Below are 21,022 nucleotides of genomic sequence, written 5' to 3'. Positions count from 1 at the left end.
GTATGATAAGCACAGACAAATGCTGCCAACTGTCAAGAAAGGAAATTCCATGTTCTGGGATGTTTTCCCCAATACTCTTTACATGTGGCTCAACAGAAGATTTGGTTTTTCTTTTCTTTTCTTTCTTTCTTTTTTTTTTTTTTTTTTAGTTTACTGTCATTAATATTTTTCTGGCATATTTATTTCATGGTCTCTTGTGACCTCTAGATTTCATATTTATGCAGACAGACCTAATCCTTACATATATGCCAACCAGTCCACCCATCCATCCGTTGATCCATCTATCCATTCATCTCTCTCTGTGTATTTTCTCTTCTAATTTGTATCTGATCCCTTACGTTTACATTTATATTTACATATCTTTTTTGAATACAAAGTGTTTTAAGGTAGTATTACCCTTTTAAGAAGAGCAGTGATTCCGGGGCGGGGGGTTGTGGTGGGATGAATTGGGAGATTGGGATTGACATATATACACTAATATGTATAAAATAGATAACTAATAAGAACCTGTTGTATTAAAAAAAATAAAATGAAATTCAAAAAAATTAAAAAAATAAAAATGGATACAAATGAACTAACAAAACAGAAAAAAAGTAATTATGGATTTTCAAAAAAAAATGTCAGATGTCAAAAAGGATTATTTTCTAATGTTTAACTGTTTCCACATTAAATTACTAATAAAGTGAATGTAAAAATTGTATTAAAAAAAAGCAGTGATTCCAGATGTTTTACCCAAGATCTTTTATTTTCTCCCCATGAATCTGTGTTTGTCAAGATGCTTACTCCTGAAGTGCATGTGTTAATAAAGTATGTTTATTTTTCCTTCCTGTCTTAATTGGGTGGGTGTAGTCATGTGAATTCTAAACTTTGGAAATATTGAAAGTAGTTTGCAGAGATACCCAGTCTTGCCTTCTTGAGACCCTGAGCTTCTGAGCCTCCTGGTTGAGGAGGCAGCTCTCCTGGTCCTTCTGACATAAAATAACATGAAGAGTCACCTCAGCTGACAGCACAAGTGCACGTGAACCATGGAGCAGCATAGTGTGTTGGGGGGGGTGGTCCTGGCTTTCCCTCCACCCTTATTAGCCTTGTGACCTCAGGCAGGCTTTTGTCAATACTCCCTTTCCTCGTGTCTAAAATGATACAGAGAACACCCATCTCACAAAATATTCACAGTAAGTGAGTTTAAGTTATTAAGTACTTGAAACAGTACCTGGCACATAGTAGATACTGTGAAAGTATTCAATGATAAAAGATCAGCATTCCTCTTTATAGAATTTTGAACTTCAAAATTTGTTTAGAGGGCTTCCCTAGTGGCGCAGTGGTTGGGAGTCCGCCTGCCGATGCAGGGAACACGGGTTCGTGCCCCGGTCCGGGAAGATCCCACATGCCGCGGAGCGGCTGGGCCCGTGAGCCATGGCCGCTGAGCTTGCGCGTCCGGAGCCTGTGCTCCGCAACGGGAGAGGCCCGCGTACCGCAAAAAAAAAAAAAAATTTGTTTGGAAATAGTTTTAGTAAAATTGAGATCTAAACTGTTTAGTCAGTCTTTTAAAATATTTGTAGTATCAATATCATAGCTGGTTTTTCATGTGGGGCAGAGTTAAATCAAGGAGAGCCATTGGTCATACTTCCAGCTCTGTTGAGTGTCTGCTGCAGGCATTTCTCACTGTCAGTCTTTGATGTGTCAGTTTTTGGCTGACGGGTGATTGTCCGGGTACTGGGAACTTGTCAGAGTCAAGTGCAGCCCCAAGTGCTCAGCATGAATAAAGCGTTCGCTTCTGCAACCTGGAGAACGTGACATGTCACTTCTCTTCATTTCAGTCGGTAAACTTGTCAATTAGCTGCATTTGAAAAGTGATTTTTGATTAGTGCAATCAGTAAACATGGAATCTTTTCCATGATTGCTACGCTGATTAGGTAAATTGTCACTTGAGGAGCTATTGGTGAAGCCTTGGTTTCTGTGGCTGTAGAGCTCTAGAAAAGGGATATGTTTTTAAAGACCACAGGAAAAAATTAGCTGTCATTTTTTTTCTCTCTCTCTTGCTTGTACCTTTGTGAAGTGCAATTCACTATCTCAGATTTTTTTTTTCTCCCTCTCAAATGGATCTTCTTTTAGAGCCATACAAATGAATGGTAATAAGTTTGTTTTACATTCTGCTTCTCAGCCAGGAAATAATTTCTGCTTTATGAACACTTAAGGGCCATATATATTGCTCAGAGCCACATGAAGAGATTTGTTTAAAGGTAGCCTTGAAATTTGTCTTCAGTCCTTTTTATTTTTCTTCTTGGGTTGAAAGCAAGAGATATTTTAAAGTCTTAACACAATTTGTTTAGGTTTTTAACAAAAAACTATAGTTTTTGCATGTGCTGAGTTTGTTGTATGGGAAAAAAAAAGTTGTCCTGGAGGTGAGAAATAGTGAAAGCAAAACAGAGTGGGCAGCACCTGGCATACCAGAATTGGTGGGATAGGAGCTCTGGCTGTTTTTCTAGACATTTACAGGTGTACAATTAGACTACTGAGAAGGGCTCCCCCTCTCCAAAAAAACCATTTACACTTAGTGAACATTACATTCCAATTCTACTTAGAAATACTGGTGTGCTTAATCTAACACGCAGCGTGTTTGGATCTAGTGAACATGTATTTCCTGATGGTGAGGACTTTCCCTCCACTTAATACTGTTCCTGGGAGGAAATATACCAGCTTTTTCCCTGACTTTATTTTTCATAAAACATTAGGATAAACATTTCTGAGGGCTTTTCTTAATGTAAATGTGTTTTTTTATTATCTTCATTCAATTTGATATTTATTAGGAATCCTGTGTGGAAGCTTTTATTAGTACCATGGAGAGTGTGTTCTGTGATGACATCATATATAAAGAGACACCATGCAACCAGAATCATGGAATTAAGTTTTTATGTTAAAAAGAGGCATGTTTCCAGGGTGACCACAGTGATTCTGGGACATGTGAAGTACAGAGCTAGACAGGCGTCCAAATGAAATTTACTGTATTTCTTTTGACCTTTGCTATATTAGCTAGTTTTTTATAATAAGACACTAAAATACAATACTTCTGGGAACATTTTAACCAATTTTCACTGACCTAAGTTTTGTGCAGTATCTGAATAGTTACGGACTACAAGTTTAACAAAGTAATCATCAGGAAAAGTGGCCAAAATATTGGTTTTACTTTCGGTAGATTGCTTTCTCGTAACTCATTGAAAATCGTATAGTGTATTTTAAGTTTCTCTATAGAAGTAAACTGCACAGGGGGTTTGCTGTCTTGTAAGAATTTCTGGTTTTCCCTCCTCCGATTTAGATTTTCTAAATTTTTAGATTTTAGATTTAGATTTTCTAGATTTTCTGTACAGTCTGCATAGTGATTCAGAAGTTATTCTGCGCCCAGACTAGGGATCCTGGCCCTGTTTCCTGTGGATTGTGTGGCAATGAGCTTCCTGAGTTTCCATTCAGGTTCTGAATATCTAATGACCAACGGGAAACCTCCTCAGCATTGTTCTCAGTTTGACCGCTACTAATTTGGTTTTTAAGAGATAAAAGGGGGACTTAATGCAGATTGACTAGGGATGCCACCTTTCTTTCAGTTCAGAATGGAATTCTGCTTGGAAGTGATGGTGGTGAAGGCCTCGCGCGTGCACTGATCGCTAGGCCAGGGGCTGGGGTGGCTCCCCTGGGGTGGTTTGTCCATCTAGGAGGCTTTCTTGGGGCCAGTACCTCAACTGTGTTGCTTCCAGAGCAGCAACAGCTGGGTGTTTCATGCTGGAACCTTTGTGAGCAGCCAGGTGCTTTACTTGTTCCAGATTCTCCTTTGCAGGGGGTTTTAAAGCACAATTCTACTTTTCTTTCTTCTTTTCTCCGCCCCCCCCCCGCCCCCAAGTAAACCCAGATTGCATTTTTTTGGTTGGTAACCAGAGATAAGCTTTCATTTCTTCTTTCCTTTAAGAAAGTAATTTCGAAAAGCATGTTTCTAGTTTGTGTTTCCATTAAAATGTGAGCCTGAATACATTATGGTAAGCCTTGTTGTCCTTGGGCCTTGGGAGTCTGGAGGAGGTTACTGTCCTCATGCGGAGACCTCATTAGACAACTCCTGGAACAGCTGTTTTAATTAGGTCACACTCAGACCCTGCCGGAAGGTGGCTGAGATGACTGAGACTGGGGACTGGAATGGTGGTTGGTTGATACCAACCTGCCGACTGTGCTGGGGGTGCCCTTCATCCCATTTACACAGAGGACCAGCAGCCACTTAACTATTCCTTGTAATTCGTTCGATGTTCCCAGCTTAGCTTCTGTTAGGGGAAGAGGTTTGACTCTCAGAAAACAATAGGGAAGTGGGCAGTCCCTTTATGAACATGTCTTCTGACCTGTGTTCGAGAGATTGTGTACTGTCTGCTTCATGTTAGCACAGCTAGGTAAGTCAGTGTTCTTTCCAGTTTACACATTTCGGGGGCAAATTTTAGGATTTCTATTAAAGTTACTATTCGTTCAGTTTGTATGTACGGATGAAACCAAAATACCATCGTTTTGCACAGCGTTTAAAATAGAAATGTAAAACACATGTAGAGCTTTATATACACAGATAGTGAGGGAGAGAGAAACGTGAGTTTAATGACCAAGGCTTCTAAAACTGTGTTTTGTTATCAAAGGAGAAATAATTTAACAGATTTACTGACCCTGTTGGTTTCATATCTTTTTACGTTTCCAGGGTGTGTAATTATGCTAGTTATTTAATTTATATTCAGTCTCAACTTTTTTCAAGAATTTTTAATTATAATATATGTGGGTAGCTGAATAGTGATTACTTTTCAAAAAATAAAAAATCTCCTGTTCAACCCTTTCCTGTTTATCTTCCAGATATGAGGCCCCAGGATTCCTGGCGAGGTCCTCCTCCCCTTTTCCAGCAGCAAAGATTTGACAGGTAATATTAAAGCAAATATGACTTTTCAGTAACTTTTCACGTCAGCATTTGAAGTTTGGGCTTTCTCTGTGGTATGAAATATACTTTCTTCCCTCTAAATAGTTTCTCTTGTGCCCTTTCTTTAGGAAAATAGATGGTTAACATGTTGAAGTAAAAGATTCATGCCTGTATACTTTCCTGCTTTTCTTGGTTCTTGGCCTTTATTTTATTGATGCTTTTGAGGTGCCCTGAAAAATGCAACACAGAGAGCTTAAAGTTGTATTAGGTTTTGGTCAGGCTAAACAAATTTCTTTTTAGAAGTGTTGTGCAGCTTAATGAGGCATAACTAATGGAGTTCCACTTTTATCATTTCTGTGCCGGCAGCGCAGCATCAGTACAGACCAACCATTGATTCTTGCTGCAAACCTCTTGAAGTCCTAATCAGCTTCTTTGGTACAACTTTTTCAGGGCTGACAGGCCTATTGTAGTGCAGTGTCACTGTAGGTCAGTAGTTATTAGTTGCCACTGAAAACAGTTTCTTTAACTACTTAAGACTGAACTGAATTAAATGCAGAAGGGACTCAGAAGAGGATTATGGGATCTGCAGTCTAATAAGTACCACGGACGAGGAGGAATGTGACATGGTTTAATAACAAGGGATGTTTGACATGTGTTCTTTCATTGATAAGTTGTGCTCTCCGAAGTCAGGTGGTCTCTGCACGACAAGGCAGCCGGGCGTGTTATGAATAATTATATTAACATCTGAAGAATAATTTTTTAAGGGCAGCTTTAAAGTCTGTCGTCTCATGCTGGTCTTGCCAGCACCAGTAAATGCTAAGACGAGTTTAAGCCCCCACATAGTACGGCTTCCTTCTTTGCCTTCCCAGTTCTGATCTGTTTTGTTTGCCTCTCTTCTGCCGTTTTAGCAGTCTGAGCTGTTCACATCTGAAATGAATGAAGTGTTGTTATTTGAACAGGGTTATAACCTCTACCCCCTTTAAGAAAGGTCTTTCTTTAGAGACTCCAAAACCTCATTTCATTATTTTCTTCAAGAAGATAAAAGAAATTATGTTATTCAATTGTTTATTAATAGTATCAGCTACTTAGTGCAAGCTGCATTTTAATTTAAAATAACTGCCACTGCCTGTGTTTATGTTTTGTTTTCAGTATAAGTGCTCAAGGCACATGGTATGTACCACTTCAGCATCCTCAGAGTAGCACCATTGTCAAACAGATTAAATGAGTGAGGGGTAAATTTTTTCTAAATTACATATTACCACATTCACACCGATCTCATTTTAATAACTGTCTTTCTCCATTACGTTTGTCAAGTTTGATCCTAAGATTTGGTTTCTCCACTTTGTTGCTTGCCTTTTTCCCATATTATTAATAATCGCCAGTATTATCATGTGCTTGGGAAGTGCCAGCACTGTGCTAACATGCTTTTAGAAACGCAAATTCGCTTATTCCTCTTAGCGACCCTTTGAAGTGGATGTTATTTTTACAGATGAGGAAACTGAGGCACACAATTCAGTAGCTTATCTGAGGTCTCTCTTCCTCACCATCCTTTACTAAGAAACTTTTCACTCAAGCGAAACTCATCAGAAAACTGACTCTAAGCATCATATTCCATAATGCCACAGGGACTTCACAGAAGAAAAGGAGCCCCTTCCACTTTCAAGGCACCCTTTCTTCAGTCCTAAAGCTTTCCTTCCCTCTACACATTGTTTCCCTAAGATTATCACCTTGTGTCCTGACATCCATCGGTTTTTTTTGTTCTGCCCTAGCCAAGTTGGTATCTTCTGGACTGACTCTGTGAACCCAACAGATCTGGGACATACTTTGTGGATGTTTTTGGTTTAGTTTTAGTCAGAAACTAAAATCATGCTGTAGAGCAGAAGTTACGTGTGAGCGTAATATAATTCTTTCTTATGTCTTAAATCATGGTCATTTAAGACACACACCATTTATTCATAAAGAAAACAAAGTTTGAATTCAGCCTCCTAAACTTCACTATTAGCCAGCCTCTTAGCAAATACAGTACATCACTCGTTTCTATAGCACGTGTCAGTCTAACCTTTCTGACCTTACAAGACATAGAGGAGAAAATACAAACTCATAGTCACTTTGACTTTGCTGAGATGTCACAACTGGTAAGTAGAATTCTTCCTAGAACCAGGTTTTACTGATGATTAGTTTAGTACTTTTCCACTGCACAGTTTTGAGTGTTTGGTTGAAAACCCTATTAGAGAAGAAAATTTTGAGTGTCCTTTTTTTTTTAATAAACTACACTGTTTCTTGAATTAATTCCTACTTTGAAATAGTATATATAATTCATATATTCATTTCACTTAAAAATACACTGGGCGCATCCCTGCCCCCACCTTCTTCTCCCCACACAGAGACAACCTAGCGATCATTGTGTTGATGGTGAGTGAGGTCCAGCATGTGCCTCCTCCTCATCTGAGTTTCTGCCCTGTTGTCTGTGTCTTTGCCAGCGGAGCATTCTCTTTTCTGGCCGTATGCAAGGTTTTTTTATCCATTTAGTTTTTAACTTAAATGGGTGCTAAGCTCAAAGCTGATTTGCCACATACACACACACAGACACACACAAACACACAGACACACACACACACAGACACACCCACACACAGAGACGCATACACATAAAGATACCCCAGTGGTAGTATGTAGTTATGTCACATTACCAGCTACTTTCCAGAGCAGTAATTTAGAAACTTAAGAATATTGTTGCTATTCATGATGCCAAATGCCTCAGTTAAGTTGCCTCAATCGATGGCTACTGATTTTAAAAAGTTAAAATGTGTCAGCCTCAGCGCTTCCATCCCAGATTTAAAATGTACTTTCCAGGGTAAATTTCAGTTTGTAAGTATTTGCAAACTAATATAATTAGTACAGTGTAGAAAAATGATAAACTTGTGTAAAATAAAGGCCTTTCTGCCACTAACAAGCAAAAGAGAGTAGTACATGTCCCTCTTACTTGCTCTTTCCATTTAATTTTAATTAAATTATTTTTATAAATATTATTTTTGTCAAAAACATTTCAAGTAATCATTTCAAACAAAAAGGAGAACTTTGTGCTTTTAAATTGTGGCTTTGTTCCTAACCTATTTTTAAATCATAAAATAATGTAAAATTGCATTTATAATGTATTTTATCCATACCAGCAGATTTTCCTGAAACTCAGTTGAGTGAGTTTTAGCATTATAAAACTGTAAAGAAAAAATGATCACAGTTAATACAATGTGTGAGTTGCACTTAATGCAAGTGGGTTTTGCATGCTCAGTTTTGATGAGCCTCCTTGGTCACAGCACAAACCTCAACCCCTCAGTCCTGCAGAGAGTGGAAGAGACCATATGTTCTCTACATATGGAGCTGTTCTTGCTAAATAGATGAGGTCTTCTCACTAAAATATAGTTGTATTAATGAATCCAAAAAATAATTAAAAGCCCTGAATATATGCATATTCTTTCTGAGGTACAGATTTTTCATTTTATTTTGACTCACAGAAAATTATATTATTAGAGTCCTGATTTCACCACGAACTGTGAAGAATAGCATTGGCCTTTCTAGAGTTCTTAAAAGAGCTGTTCTTAGAGCCATCACACAAAAATAATTATCTTTGGTGTTTGAAAAACAAAACAAAACAGGCAAGCTCCAAGTGAAGGGAGGAGAGTGGGGGGTAGAGAGGATGGATTCAAGCTTGAATAGCTGTGAGAAGAATGCATTACACAGTGAGCCCAGCTTTGGGCTTTTCCCCCTAAGACCTAGGAAGTGAAATTCATAAGCTGATCAGTTATAGCTAATACCAGCTAGTCAGTGCTTTAGCAAATTTAAAGTTTGCTTATAATTCCTCCCAACATCTGTAATGGCCCCAAAGCTTCTAATGCTAAAATATACTGGAGAATTTTGCTACTGTTTATTCTTTGTAGTGACTGTTCTATAAACTGGAAGTTGAGGAAAATGCCTCAAGAAAGTTATGTCATACATGGTGATTGCTTTTAGAGGGTAATCTTTGCTACATTGTTTATGTGACAGTTTTAAATTGTTATGATTTAATACATCATACCTGTTGCTTTGTATCTGCAAAGTTAAAATAGGCACTTGAAGACAATTAAAACATTTCTTTTGACCATAATCTGGGCCAGCAAACTGGGTTATAATAGCTGTTGAATCTGTGTTCCCATGTAAACTGTACACCAAATGCCAGTCAGCCCATGCCAATTAGTGCTCATGTTGCTAGGTCACCGTGGTCAATTGAAAGCTGCATCAATAGAACTTGAAAAGGTTTCCTCCTGATCAGACCTTCTGACATATTGAGCAGAATAATGGATGGGAAAAAACAGCCAAGTCCCCTACCCTAGATTCAAAGTACTCAGCAGTAAGAATTCATTTGCAGTGTGCAATTAACTAGAAAGAATGGACTCCAAGAACCAGCCTGGACATTTTTTAAAATAAAGCCTCATTCTCCTGTCTTGTACATGTTTACTCTTTGGATAGCATCTTATTATTATTATTATTTTTTTTTTTTGCGGTACGCGGGCCTCTCACTGTTGTGGCCTCTCCCGTTGCGGAGCACAGGCTCCAGACGCGCAGGCTCAGCGGCCATGGCTCACGGGCCCAGCCGCTCCGCGGCATGTGGGATCTTCCCGGACCGGGGCATGAACCCGTGTCCCCTGCATTGGCAGGCGGACTCTCAACCACTGCGCCACCAGGGAAGCCCTGGATAGCATCTTAAAATGTAGCCAACTTGGTGATCTTGGGTCCAAAACTTTAAGTGACTAAAAAGAAAACTTGACAGTTGAAGGTGAACAAAATTTTTTTTAAGTCAGACCTTTCTGATTCAATTGAGTTTAAACATCCTTTTAAATAAATGCTGATACTTCCTGAAACATGTTAAACAACACTCACTGTGAGGGACATAAAGGCCACTCTGATACTACATATCCCTTACGACAAATCCAGGCAGATTGGATTGTCCTCAGATTTGGAGATGATGATACCTGCCAGATTTTAGGCTTCTGACTTTTAATGCAAACATGATGCTTTTCCACAGAGGCGTTGGGGCCGAACCTCTGCTGCCATGGAACCGGATGCTCCAAACCCCAAACGCAGCCTTCCAGCCAAACCAGTACCAGATGCTCGCCGGGCCGGGCGGGTATGCACCCAGACGTGATGATCGCGGCGGGAGACAGGTGATGCAGCGGGGACTGTGGCATGGAAAGCTTACTGGTCACTTTGAATGGAACCGTGCCTCTTGGGACTCCATGGTTTGGTTTGGTTTTGGTTTTGGTTTCGGTTTCCTTAAACATCTGTGGATAAGTTACTGATAGAGTAGCTCAGTCGAACTTGGATCCCTCATTAAAAATGTATACGGGGTGAGTATCTGCCTCACTAAATAGGTTATCCTTTGATGATGCTGAAGAATTTTCAGACCAAAAGCCCCTTTAATCACAGCAATCTGATATTTAGCACAAATATGGTCTGTCACCAAAACATGTTTATCCTTAGGGTATTGCTTTTTAGTTTCATAGAAACTAGATCTCTCAAAATAAATGGTAATGCTCTAGAAGCTGAAAGTAATATTTCACCTTTTCAGCTGTTATCTTTATTCCTCTTGGGAGTTTTCTGTCTTGATTCATCTGTTCTCTATCTTCATGGAAAGAAATCTTTCCTATCTAATTTCCCACTTTTTTTTTTAAACTAAATTTAAACAGCTATACATTGAGTGAGTATAATAATTCCTAGACAAATTCAGTAAATGTAAGCTTTATTTCCTTCTCTTTATAGCATCTACTTTTAGCAGCATTTAAGCCTGAGGTCTGTTTGCCTCAGTCTGTTTGTCCCCCAGCCATTTGACACCCTGGCCAGTATTTACATGCTCTTTAATCAAACGCTTGCCAGAGAACAGGATCTGAATGCCGTGATTCAGAATGTGTGCTATTCCTGGAGTTGGCACCTGTGGTGATGTGAAGTGGTTTTTAAATTGCTTACCTGGTGTCGCCTACAGCCTTTTGCAGTGCTTCGAATATTAATTTTCTAACTCAGGTTCTTGCCATGTGTCCCTTTGTTCTGCCAGCTGAGAAAAATCTTCTGCCAGCTAAGAAAAATCTTCTTTTTTCCACGCTTTTTTGGTGTATTCTTACAAGTCTCAGTTCACTTTACAAGAAAGTAATCATCTTGTCTTTTGAGAGAATTTTGTTACAGTTCTTTAGAATCAATTTGTAGAATATGACTTTGCATACTCTCAGCCCGAGATCTCTACAGATGCTATTGGTAGGTTCAGTAGATTGAGACTATTTATGCTGCTAGTGTGAAGGGGACACTGGGCCAACTAAATGATGAATATTTTTGAAAGGAAGGCACACTTGCAACTAGAAGAAGTTCTGGAGGAAGTTCAGTCCAGTCACCTCATTTTTTCCAAGTCAGGAGTCGAAAGCTTAACCCTCCTGCCTCTGGGTTGGGCAGCAGAGCTGGGGACGCCTGTGACTTCGGACCCTAGTTCAGCGCCTCCCCTGCCTCCTTTAGGGGAGCACGTCCCTTTAAAGGAGCCTTCTGCTGTTACACGAGGTAAAATTCTTATTCACTTAGGAGATGCAAACTGGTTGTACATTATAATTCTTTTAGGACCTTTTGGAAATACATTTCTTTCTTAAGTCTTTTTTCTGTGGAGATTTTTTTTTTAAATTAAATCAGAATTTTGAAGCGCTGTTAAATTGTAGTTTATTGTTAAAAGCAGTAAAATTATGACTTCATTATATATTTAGTGGAGTTTATATGACTAAACAAGTCCTTAGCCTACATTATGACCTTGAAGGACTACACATATTCATGTTATAATTTAAACTAGTGAAGCGCTCTGAGTGGCAACATGGGGAAGGGGGTCCATTTCAGAATCCTCCGTAGAAAGGGAATTGTGATGGGAGACACATCACATTTACCTTCAGGTTGTACAGAAATGTTATTTGCAAGCATATTAGGGACTGTTATGAATATTGCCAGTAATTGATTATGTAATAACCTAATGTGGTACACTATTATTTATAGCTAAACAAACAAAAAACCCTAAAATTAATAGTTCATTAGGCCTCAACTGATGCAGCAAGCTCCTGCCTTTGTTAAGCAAAACGACTTTCCTGGTATATAATATGTGTGTGTGAAGATGATGTGGGCACCTTACCACAGTGTGGCTTGAATTACTAGCTGGGGAGGGGGTGGTAGGGAGAATTGAGAATGACAAGTGTTTTACACAGGACACTTAACGATCCTTCATTTGTGTGCATTTTAAGGAATTTCTCAAGCGCTTGTTAAGGCTTGTTTGGTTAGTTATCAGTGATAGCATTTATGCTGATGTACCACTTTGCATGCAGCTTTCTATGAAGCTGCAGACCAAAAGCACCCGTTCAAGGAGACCTTCCATGTGATATACCTGTGAGACATATTCACCTTCTTTATAGTGTGTTTTTCCACAGAGAAGTAAGATTAGTTTCTTTGCAGGAGTGTTAATCCAGAAGATAAACTCTCTCTTTTGCTCTTTTTTCAGGGATATCCCAGAGAAGGAAGGAAATACCCTTTGCCACCACCTTCAGGAAGATACAGTTGGAATTAGGCTTTTGTAAAGCTTTCCCAAATCCTTTCATCATTCTACAGTTTTATGCTATTTGTGGAAAGATTTCTTTCTCAAGTAGTAGTTTTTAATAAAACTACAGTACTTTGTGTATTTCTTTTAACTGTGTATATTTCTACTGATCCGATCTCACTGTTTTATGTTGCTTTCCAAAGATGTGTGTTGCATAATACAGTGGATCTGAATTTATTATTGCTTGTAAAACACATTTGATGGAACAGGAATACTGGTTTTTCATTATGTTCAAAAATCAAACCAGCTGTGGATTTCAAAACACAGTGGTATTCTAGATCATCTAAGATCCATGCTGATTTTTAATGCACAATTGGGTATGAACTATTGAGCTGGAACTCTCAGCTAACTAGAGTGTATATTGTTCAGTATTTCTTTGGGAACATTTCATTAATGTACTTGTCATATGGAAATTTCTGGACTTTAGTAAAAAAAAAACAAACTTAAAACCCTGGCCTCTTGTTTTTCTTTTACAGTATTTAAACTTTGAAAATCTTGGCCAAGCATGTGGTTTTTTTTTAATTTTTTATTTTTTTTTGCGGTACACGGGCCTCTCACTGTTGTGGCCTCTCCCGTTGTGGAGCACAGGCTCTGGACGCGCAGGCTCAGCGGCCATGGCTCACGGGCCCAGTTGCTCCGCGGCATGTGGGATCTTCCCGGACCGGGGTACGAACCCTGCATCGGCAGGCGGACTCTCAACCACTGCGCCACCAGGGAAGCCCTTTTTGTTGTTTTTTAATCAGTATATCAGAAAACAATTTATTTCTACAATTAGATGTCAAAAGAAAATCAGTGAAGAAGTAGATTTTAAGAGGATATGGTCAGCAAGACAACCCAACCGACCCATGTATGTGTCTGCTACTGATTTGGCAAATTATAAAATCTTCATGAGAATAAATTATTTACATTTTACAAATTTCATTTAGATTTATACTGCAGTTTTAAGGACTGGTTTTAAATCTCTAAGAAAAGTTGAAAAATTCCGGGGAGTGGTTATGAGTGAAATAGGTGAGAGGGATTGAGGTACAAACTTCCAGTTACAAAATAAATGAGTCATGGGATGGAATGTACAACATGGGGAATATATTCAATAATATTATTTTTGTGTGGTGACAGATGGTAACGACTTATTGTGGTGATCATTTCGTAATGTATAGAAATATCGAATCATTATATGCACCTGGAAGTAACACAGTGGTGTAGGTCAGTTGTACTTAAGTTGAAAAAACACTACACAGAACCCAATGGGAGGGCAGAAAGAAAGAAAGAAGAAAGAAAACTTAAAAAGGTTAATTCCTAGCTAAATTGCCGATGTTCCTTGGCAGGTTTTTGCTTATTTCACAATAGATTCCAATTTGTACTTATCTTTTTCTTGCTACTAAGCACACTATAATTCCTTACATTTACGCTTGCAGTTCACGTGCAGCACTTCCATATGCATTTTCCTTGCCACAACCAACCCAGACACACGTATGAAGACTTGCTGCCTTGTTTCCACCTTTCCATTGTAGCCTCAGATTGTAAAGTAAGGTTTCTCTCTGACTTTCTGACCTCGGACATTTTTGCTTTAGTATTCTACAAAGGCACACTTGTTAATCTTAAATCTATTCAGAAAAAGTCCCACCTTAAACCTTGGATAGGAAGGTATTTTGAAGCTATTGAGTTCATTGCTGATGATGGGTGAATAGAGCAGGGTCCTTTATTGTTGAGGTAAAGAGTCTCTCTGCTGGGAATTAACACAACCATTATATATTACTTCACAATACATTAAAGTGGGAATAATACCTTCTGTTAGATTTCTCTATCTTCCAAATACTGAAAATGTATAGCGCCTAAATCAGTATTGCATACTCCAAAGGAGCCCACATACATGTCTTACTTAGTGTACAGAGCTTCCTAAGTACACCATACCCACACTTCTGCAGAACCTATATTTTCTCAGATCTTTAATTTTGGTCTAGTTTTTGTTTTAAGCTATCATGAGTGTGTCTAAAATAACTTTCTGATTTGGCTCTTTCACCATTACATGTAACGGATCAAAACAAGTTTGAAAATTAATGTTTAAAGTGTTCTGAAGACACCTAAGCAAAAAGCCTGATGGAAAAATTAAGCCGGCTAGAGTCCCACTAGCCGGTGGTGAGACCTCGCTTCCTTCCCTCTCCGTACTCTGCATCTCTTTCTAACTTGTCCCCACGTTTGAATCTCCCAGAAAAATGCCCTGTTATTTCAACAAGTACACGCTTTTTAGAACTTTAAATGGCATGTTTAAAGCTATAACTATCCCCTCCATGTTCGGGTGTAAAGTCAACGGGTCAATTTTATGTAATTAACTCCACTGTAGTATGTTTACGTAGGGCCAAGTTTTTTCAGGGTCTCATTAAAGATTTGTAAGAATCTTAGAACCTGGAAACAGCCCGACTTCATCGCGGCGCTAAGAGCCCATGGTGAGCAGCTGTCTTCCCCGTAGGGTCCAGTGAGGCAAAGCCTTAGAGCCCACGGCCATCCATCGGAAGCTCTGTCCGGCCGCCGTGCAGCGTCGGGGAGGCAGGCGGGGAGATGACCGGCAGGCAGAGCCCGAGCCAGGGCCGGGCGGGCGGGCTCGGGGGGCGCTCGGCGGGGGCGGGGACGCCCGCGGCCCCGAGGCTCGGGGGACCCGGCATCCTAGCCCGGATCCCCGGCCGGACCCCGCGCCGCAGCTTCTCCGGCAGCCCAGCGTCGTCTCAGCTCCGCACGCGTTCGAATACCGGGACCTGGACGGAAAGAGCGGAAAGGGTCCTCTCCCGAGGCTGCTGATTTAAGTTCCAAGCCTGAACGTAAGCGAATTTCGCTTTGCTTCGAAATTAGAATGTAGACATTCTCCGAAGTCACCTGGACGCCCGGTTCACAGGCGTGTTGCGGCCCCGGCTGCATCCCGCTCGTCGGCGCCGCTTCCCGCCCCCAGGGCGGCCTGGAGCCGACCCACCGGACGCGTGCCCGCGAGCGACGGCTCTGCTACTTCTAACCGGGAAAAAAGTAAAACTAATGAAGTAGCAAACGCCCCACTCGGGGTGAAGTGAATGCCTGCGTTGCTTGTTGTCTGACACCGTATACATGCACGAGGGCCAAAGAGGAACATGCTTTAATTTGTGTGTGTGAAATGGGAATGGAGCTATTCACTACTCCAAAATAGCTTGCACAACTTAGACTTGGGCAAATTTGTGGTTAAACTTTTATTAGAAATCATTTAAGCAACTACTGAAATAAGAGGTTACATGGAATTTAGAAACTGAAATAAAAGGCATTTCATTCAACTGCAGGTAAACATTCTAAAGCAAAGACAAATGAAACCAAAACACCTCTTTCAGAAGCTTCCATTTAAGCTTACCTCCAGGCTTAAAAATAATGACATAAAAGTGATCTTAAAATCACAAAGTTATCTTAATACTTACTGGAGAGAGCGAATTCCTGACTTCAAGTCTTCTTTGAATCTTGTCCAGATGCTCACCAATTCTCACTAGCAAAAGTCTATTTATTTCATTCAGTTTTAATAAAATGTATCCTACTGCCCTGTCTCATTGTATTTGGGCATGGCAAGTAGCAGTTATTTTTAAAAACTGGACTAGTAATTAATATACAGGGTTTTATCCACACGTTAGTGTTATATTAAACAGTTGGGCAGTATCATTCATGCTTTGAACTACATCTGAAATTTATACTGCCACTACACAGTGCACTATCTGATGCACAAATTCATAGCTAAAAATCCAATCAATGGGTCTTTATGTGACTATGGTTCACCAATTTATTCTAAAAGTTTATAAATCATCAGTATTCAATGCAGCTAACAAAGCAAGTCTTTGGAAGTTGCTTGCATTTAGTGAACAGGATTGAGTCTCTGATTTGCTTTAAATTGAAAGTAAACAGTCGATAGCAGAATGGAGTTTGAACACAACATCTGTGTTGATAAAAGTCTGATTGACTTACTTGTTCTGACCATTAGGTTTTAGTTCTAAGCAAAGCCTTAAATAGAAGACAACTGGGTTTCACACACCATCCCCTCTTCCATATACAAAACACCCTTCCTGTATCCTTCAACATTGCGCTCACACACACATACACACACACACCCCGCTTTAATTTACATCCCAACACAGATTTCAGAAAAGTACCTGCAATCCCTGCTGTTCCTCTCTGCAACTTTGATTCTGGATCTTGGTTTCTGTGCCTCAATTGGAAAAGATACGTTAGAATGCTGTAAAACTCCAAAACATTTAGGAAAGTGTCACATCTGCAGTTAGCATTTCTGAAACCGCGTTTTACTGTGGCCTCTGCGAAACTTTGGAGGGGCTTTGTTCCACTTAGACCCTGCGCCAGCCCTCCCTCTTGGTCGTGAAGACACTTATCCTCCTCTTCAGTTAATGAGTTTCACCTAGTCTGGCCGTTTGTGTTTTTATAAAAGATCTGCAAAGCATTAATTGCAAAAGAAGAAAAAAGCTCTTGTTTTGCATTAATCAGAATGTGGAATTCTATAATAAAAACATTTTCTATTTTAATGTTTCAAAATCAAACCTTGTCCTAATTTCAGGATGTGCACACATAAACTCAGTAAGTTTCTGGGTATAGAATGTTAAGCCCTCTGCAGCAATTACTTCTGGCTTGGGTCCTTTACTATTTAAAGGAACATTGAAAGGAAAAAGATATGCCTGTACCAAATACACTTTCAGAAAATATTGTATAAAGAAGGCTGTTTCTTCTTAATGGTCTTTTTGATAGAGAGTTCCCTTAGTCTAAGGGATTTTTTGTTCCAGAAATTAGCAAGGAAAAAACTGTCCACGAAGATTTATTTTCTTTAAATATGTTACTTGGACCCCTTAGTCCCATAAGCTATTCTTGCTTTTGTTGAGTATTGGGCTGTAAAAAAAAAAAAAAAAAAAAAAAAAAAATTACAAACCATGTGAACTTTTAGAACATGTTTTCTAGAAGTAAAATTTCAGAATTTGAAGGAATCCGATCAATATAAACAAGCATTTTGAAATGTGGCACATCAGTAATAGTTATGCTAGCTTGGCTAATATTTTGAAAGTCAATTTTATTAGTATGCAAAAACCCAAACTGGGAAAATTTCCTTCAGGTGTATTGCACCATTGTCATACTATTTTTTCTGCTTATTTTTTTATGTAAAATGTTTTAAAAATCAGTTATCATTTTACAAAAATGCATTCACAGCCCCTTGATAAAGGCTGATCCACTTGCTTCTTTAGTGTTTCGGGTTTTTTTTTTCTTTTTGTGGAAGGAACTGGAGTTTTTAATTACTATTATTATTATTTACTATATAAAATACATTTAGAGAAAGTGCAACTTTTAAAACACCTTCTTAAAGAATGCACTTTGCACATTCAGAAAAACACCCAAACAGTGAAGTTAAATAAAATGTTTTGCTTCAAACTATAATTCTAAAACTTCAAATGTAGAAGAGCTTTAAGGTCTCTGGTAGATGTTTTGGTCATTTATAAATCACGTTTTATCCATGTTAACGTCTTTAATTTTTCTTCATTTCATAAGCTCACGTTCTTCAGCTTTTTAGTATTTTTACTCCGCTACCAGTTCTTTAAATCATGAGTCAACTGAGCTGTGTTGTCACATCATGCCAAGTAGTGTTAAAAAAAAAAAACTATACAACTTAGTGTAAAATAAATGACCATTTGACTCTTACCAAAAAAAAAGTACTTAAGGTTCTTTTAAGTTATATTTAAATATCCTTTTGAAACACAGGAAATATAAATCATCATATTAAAGAGTAAATACATTATTTGTTCAAGAAAACACCAACAAAATCGGTGTGTAACCCCTATTAAGTTCTAAATATGAAAAAATTATAAATATTTTAGTTACTTATTCTTTACATACTGATTACAATTCAGTAAATCACCTTATTCTCTTCTTGACATGCTTTCAAACAGGTTAATTAATTGATGTCTATCTTAGCAATTTTGCTTACTTGTTCTAATGTTTTATCACGGTATTCAAATTAAGATAAGCAAATACCTTAGAAAGAGTAAATAACATGTCTACAGAAAGACGGGGTGTCATTTATTTTATCCATTCATTGGGGAGACCAGTTTCCATATAAAAAGTAGCTTACAACCCTTCTTTCTTTTGATGAACTGCATATTAGGGGGAAAATCCTCTTTTAGGGTAATATACAAACACTCATTGCCAAATAATGATCAAAACATTTAAAAAACAGCATTAAATTTAAAAAGCTATATCAATTCGTATAAGCGATATTTTGATTAAGTTTATTCCATTTCTGTAAATGGCAATAACTCCTCTGCAATAATGTTGCTATGTGCATGATCCACCTTGAGCTACAATTAAATTTACTTTCCATCAAACATTAATGAAATTGCACTTAAGGGGAGGGGGATTCGAAAATTAATCTCCCAAGGTAAGTTCCACTCCAAGAAGAATTCATTGCTAAAGCTGGGTTGGTTTTTAGAGCAACAAACACCAACGAAGTCTCCAACGTTTAAAACTCTGAGAGCTTTGGTTAGGAACGTGGTGGATCTGGATTCGGCCGGCTTTTCACATAATTTAGGAACCTCTGGAAGGAGGAAATAACCACCTCAACCACCTTAAAGCCCCCTGGCGCGATGCTCGTGATTCGATCCTGGGGCTGTCGCGTCCCCACACCCAGTAGTAAGGTTCCGCGCCCGCCCGCCTCCACGACCCGTCCGTCCGTTTGCGAGCTCCGCGTCCGCCGTCGGTCCAAGCCGACCCTCAGGCGTCACGAGGGACCCCGCCCGGCCCGCGCCGTCACCACGTCCTGCCATAGAGCAGGTTGGCGCCCAGCGCGCCGCCGCCGTAGTCCCCAGCCGCCGCGTCCAGGGCCGCCAGGCCTCCCCCGGGGCCGTGCAGCGCGGGCGGGCTGGGCGACAGCTCCTCCAGCTCGGGCGCGGGCGTCGGCGCGGGCGGTTGCGGGCCGGCCTGGCCGGGCGTCGGCGTGGCCGCGCCGTTCTGGCAGGGCTTGCCGTCCTTGACCAGCACGGGCACGGCCACGCGGCGCGGGGACGGCGGCGGCGGGCCCAGGCCGACCTCCTGCTGCAGCTGCTGCGCCGCCTTGTCCTTGGCCTGCCGCTTCATCTTGTACCGGTGGTTCTGGAACCAGATCTTGACCTGCGTAGGCGTCAAGTGGATCATGCTGGCCAGGTGCTCGCGCTCGGGCGCCGATAAGTACTTCTGCTGCTTGAAGCGCCGCTCCAGCTCGTAGACCTGCGCCTGCGAGAACAGCACGCGGCGCTTCCTCCGCGGCGGCGCCGCCGCCGCCGTATGCAGGGGCGCCAGCGACTTGGCGGCGTCCGCGATGCCCGGTAGCGACCCCATGCCGGCCACGTTCACTCCCGCTGACGGCCCCATGAACCTGGAGACTGGGGAGGGGCCCAAAGGGAATGCCAGTCAGCCGCCACCCAGCTCGCTTCACACCGCTGCAGCCGCGACGCCGGCGTGGCCCCGGCGGGTCCCAGGACGCCCCGCGCGCCCAGGGGCCCAGCACCCCCCGCGCGCGCAGGGGCCCAGGACGCCCCGCGCGACCCCGGCCGGGTCCTAGCGCCCCCCGCGCGCTCAGGGTCCCAGGACACCCCGCGCGCTCCGAGCCCGGTCCCAGCGCCCCCCGCGCCTCGGACTGTGGCGGGAAAAGCCCGCGCGGTCCGCTGCCCTCCGTCCCGCGTTCCCGGCCCCGCTCACTTGACGAGAAGCGCGGGTCCGGGTTGGCGCCGTACCAGCCGGTGGCCGCGGCGGCCGCGCCGCTCCGCATGCCGTCCGTGTAGGCGGGCAGCTCGCCCATGTTGCCCAGGCCGCCGTTGCAGTAGCCACCCATGGCGCCGTGCGGGAACTGCGGGACGCCGGGCGGCATGTGGTAGGTGGCGGCCGCCGCCGCCGCCGCCGCCGCTGCTGCTGCCGCCGCCGCCGCGTTGTGGCCCGCCATGGCGTGCGGGGGCTGCATGCCCGCCACGGCCGCCGCTTGCGAGGAGGGCCCGGTCGGCGGCGCGCGGTAGGCGGCGGCCGCGGCCCCCAGAGGCGCCCCCAGGCCGGGCGGCGCACCGTCCATGGCGCCGCCGAACTTCTTGTAGGTCTCCTCGATGGGGCTCAGGATGTCGGACACGGAGAAGGGCGTCGTGTGCTTGGGGCTCAACGACATGGCTCGGCGGACGGCCAGGTAGGGGGGACCGGGGCGGGCGGGACGCGGCGGCCGTGGGTCGCCGCCACCTGGGCCGGGGCGGCAGCGCCTGTGACCAGGAGTCGGCGGCGCGGCGAGCCCCCGGAGCTGCGGGATCTGGGGTTTATTTTAGTCCCGCGCCAGGTTTACGACAGACTCGGGGGGCGGAGCAACATCGCACACGAGCAAACAATGGTCATTGACATCTTTTTCTCTCGGCCCCCCACCTCCCCATAGTGGAGACAAAAAAGGTAAAGGGGGC

At 41.9% G+C, this 21,022-nt stretch overlaps 2 protein-coding genes across 2 annotated transcripts in view; one reads left to right on the top strand and one right to left on the bottom strand.

Annotated features, from left to right (window-relative positions):
* Positions 1-13,419, top strand: part of XRN2 (5'-3' exoribonuclease 2) — an 80,689-nt gene extending 67,270 nt beyond the window's left edge. The window contains exons 28-30 of the mRNA XM_060031292.2: positions 4,864-4,927; positions 9,984-10,122; positions 12,471-13,419. Of these exons, the coding sequence (XP_059887275.1) occupies positions 4,864-4,927; positions 9,984-10,122; positions 12,471-12,536 (269 nt within the window). The 3' untranslated portion in view covers positions 12,537-13,419. The remainder of the gene's footprint in view (positions 1-4,863; positions 4,928-9,983; positions 10,123-12,470) is intronic.
* A 5,942-nt stretch (positions 13,420-19,361) lies between these two features.
* NKX2-4 (NK2 homeobox 4) lies at positions 19,362-20,742 on the bottom strand. The gene is made up of 2 exons (XM_060032937.2): positions 20,289-20,742; positions 19,362-19,972 (listed from the first exon to the last, which is right to left on the bottom strand). The coding sequence occupies exons 1-2, from the start codon at positions 20,740-20,742 to the stop codon at positions 19,362-19,364; spliced, it is 1,065 nt and encodes a 354-aa protein (XP_059888920.1).
* Positions 20,743-21,022: the final 280 nt, after the last annotated feature.

This window comes from Delphinus delphis, chromosome 15, assembly GCF_949987515.2.
Source record: "Delphinus delphis chromosome 15, mDelDel1.2, whole genome shotgun sequence".
Lineage (NCBI taxonomy): Eukaryota > Metazoa > Chordata > Mammalia > Artiodactyla > Delphinidae > Delphinus > Delphinus delphis.
The sequence above is the reverse complement of the archived record's forward strand: the minus strand, read 5'-3'. Positions and strand labels throughout refer to the sequence as shown.

Excerpts from the sequence above, each read along its gene's own strand:
- NKX2-4 (XM_060032937.2), bottom strand. The coding sequence starts at position 20,742 with ATGTCGTTGAGCCCCAAGCACACGACGCCCTTCTCCGTGTCCGACATC. Across the intron at positions 19,973-20,288 it reads GGACCCGCGCTTCTCGTCAA|TCTCCAGGTTCATGGGGCCG; the intron begins GTGAGCGGGGCC and ends GCCCCTCCCCAG.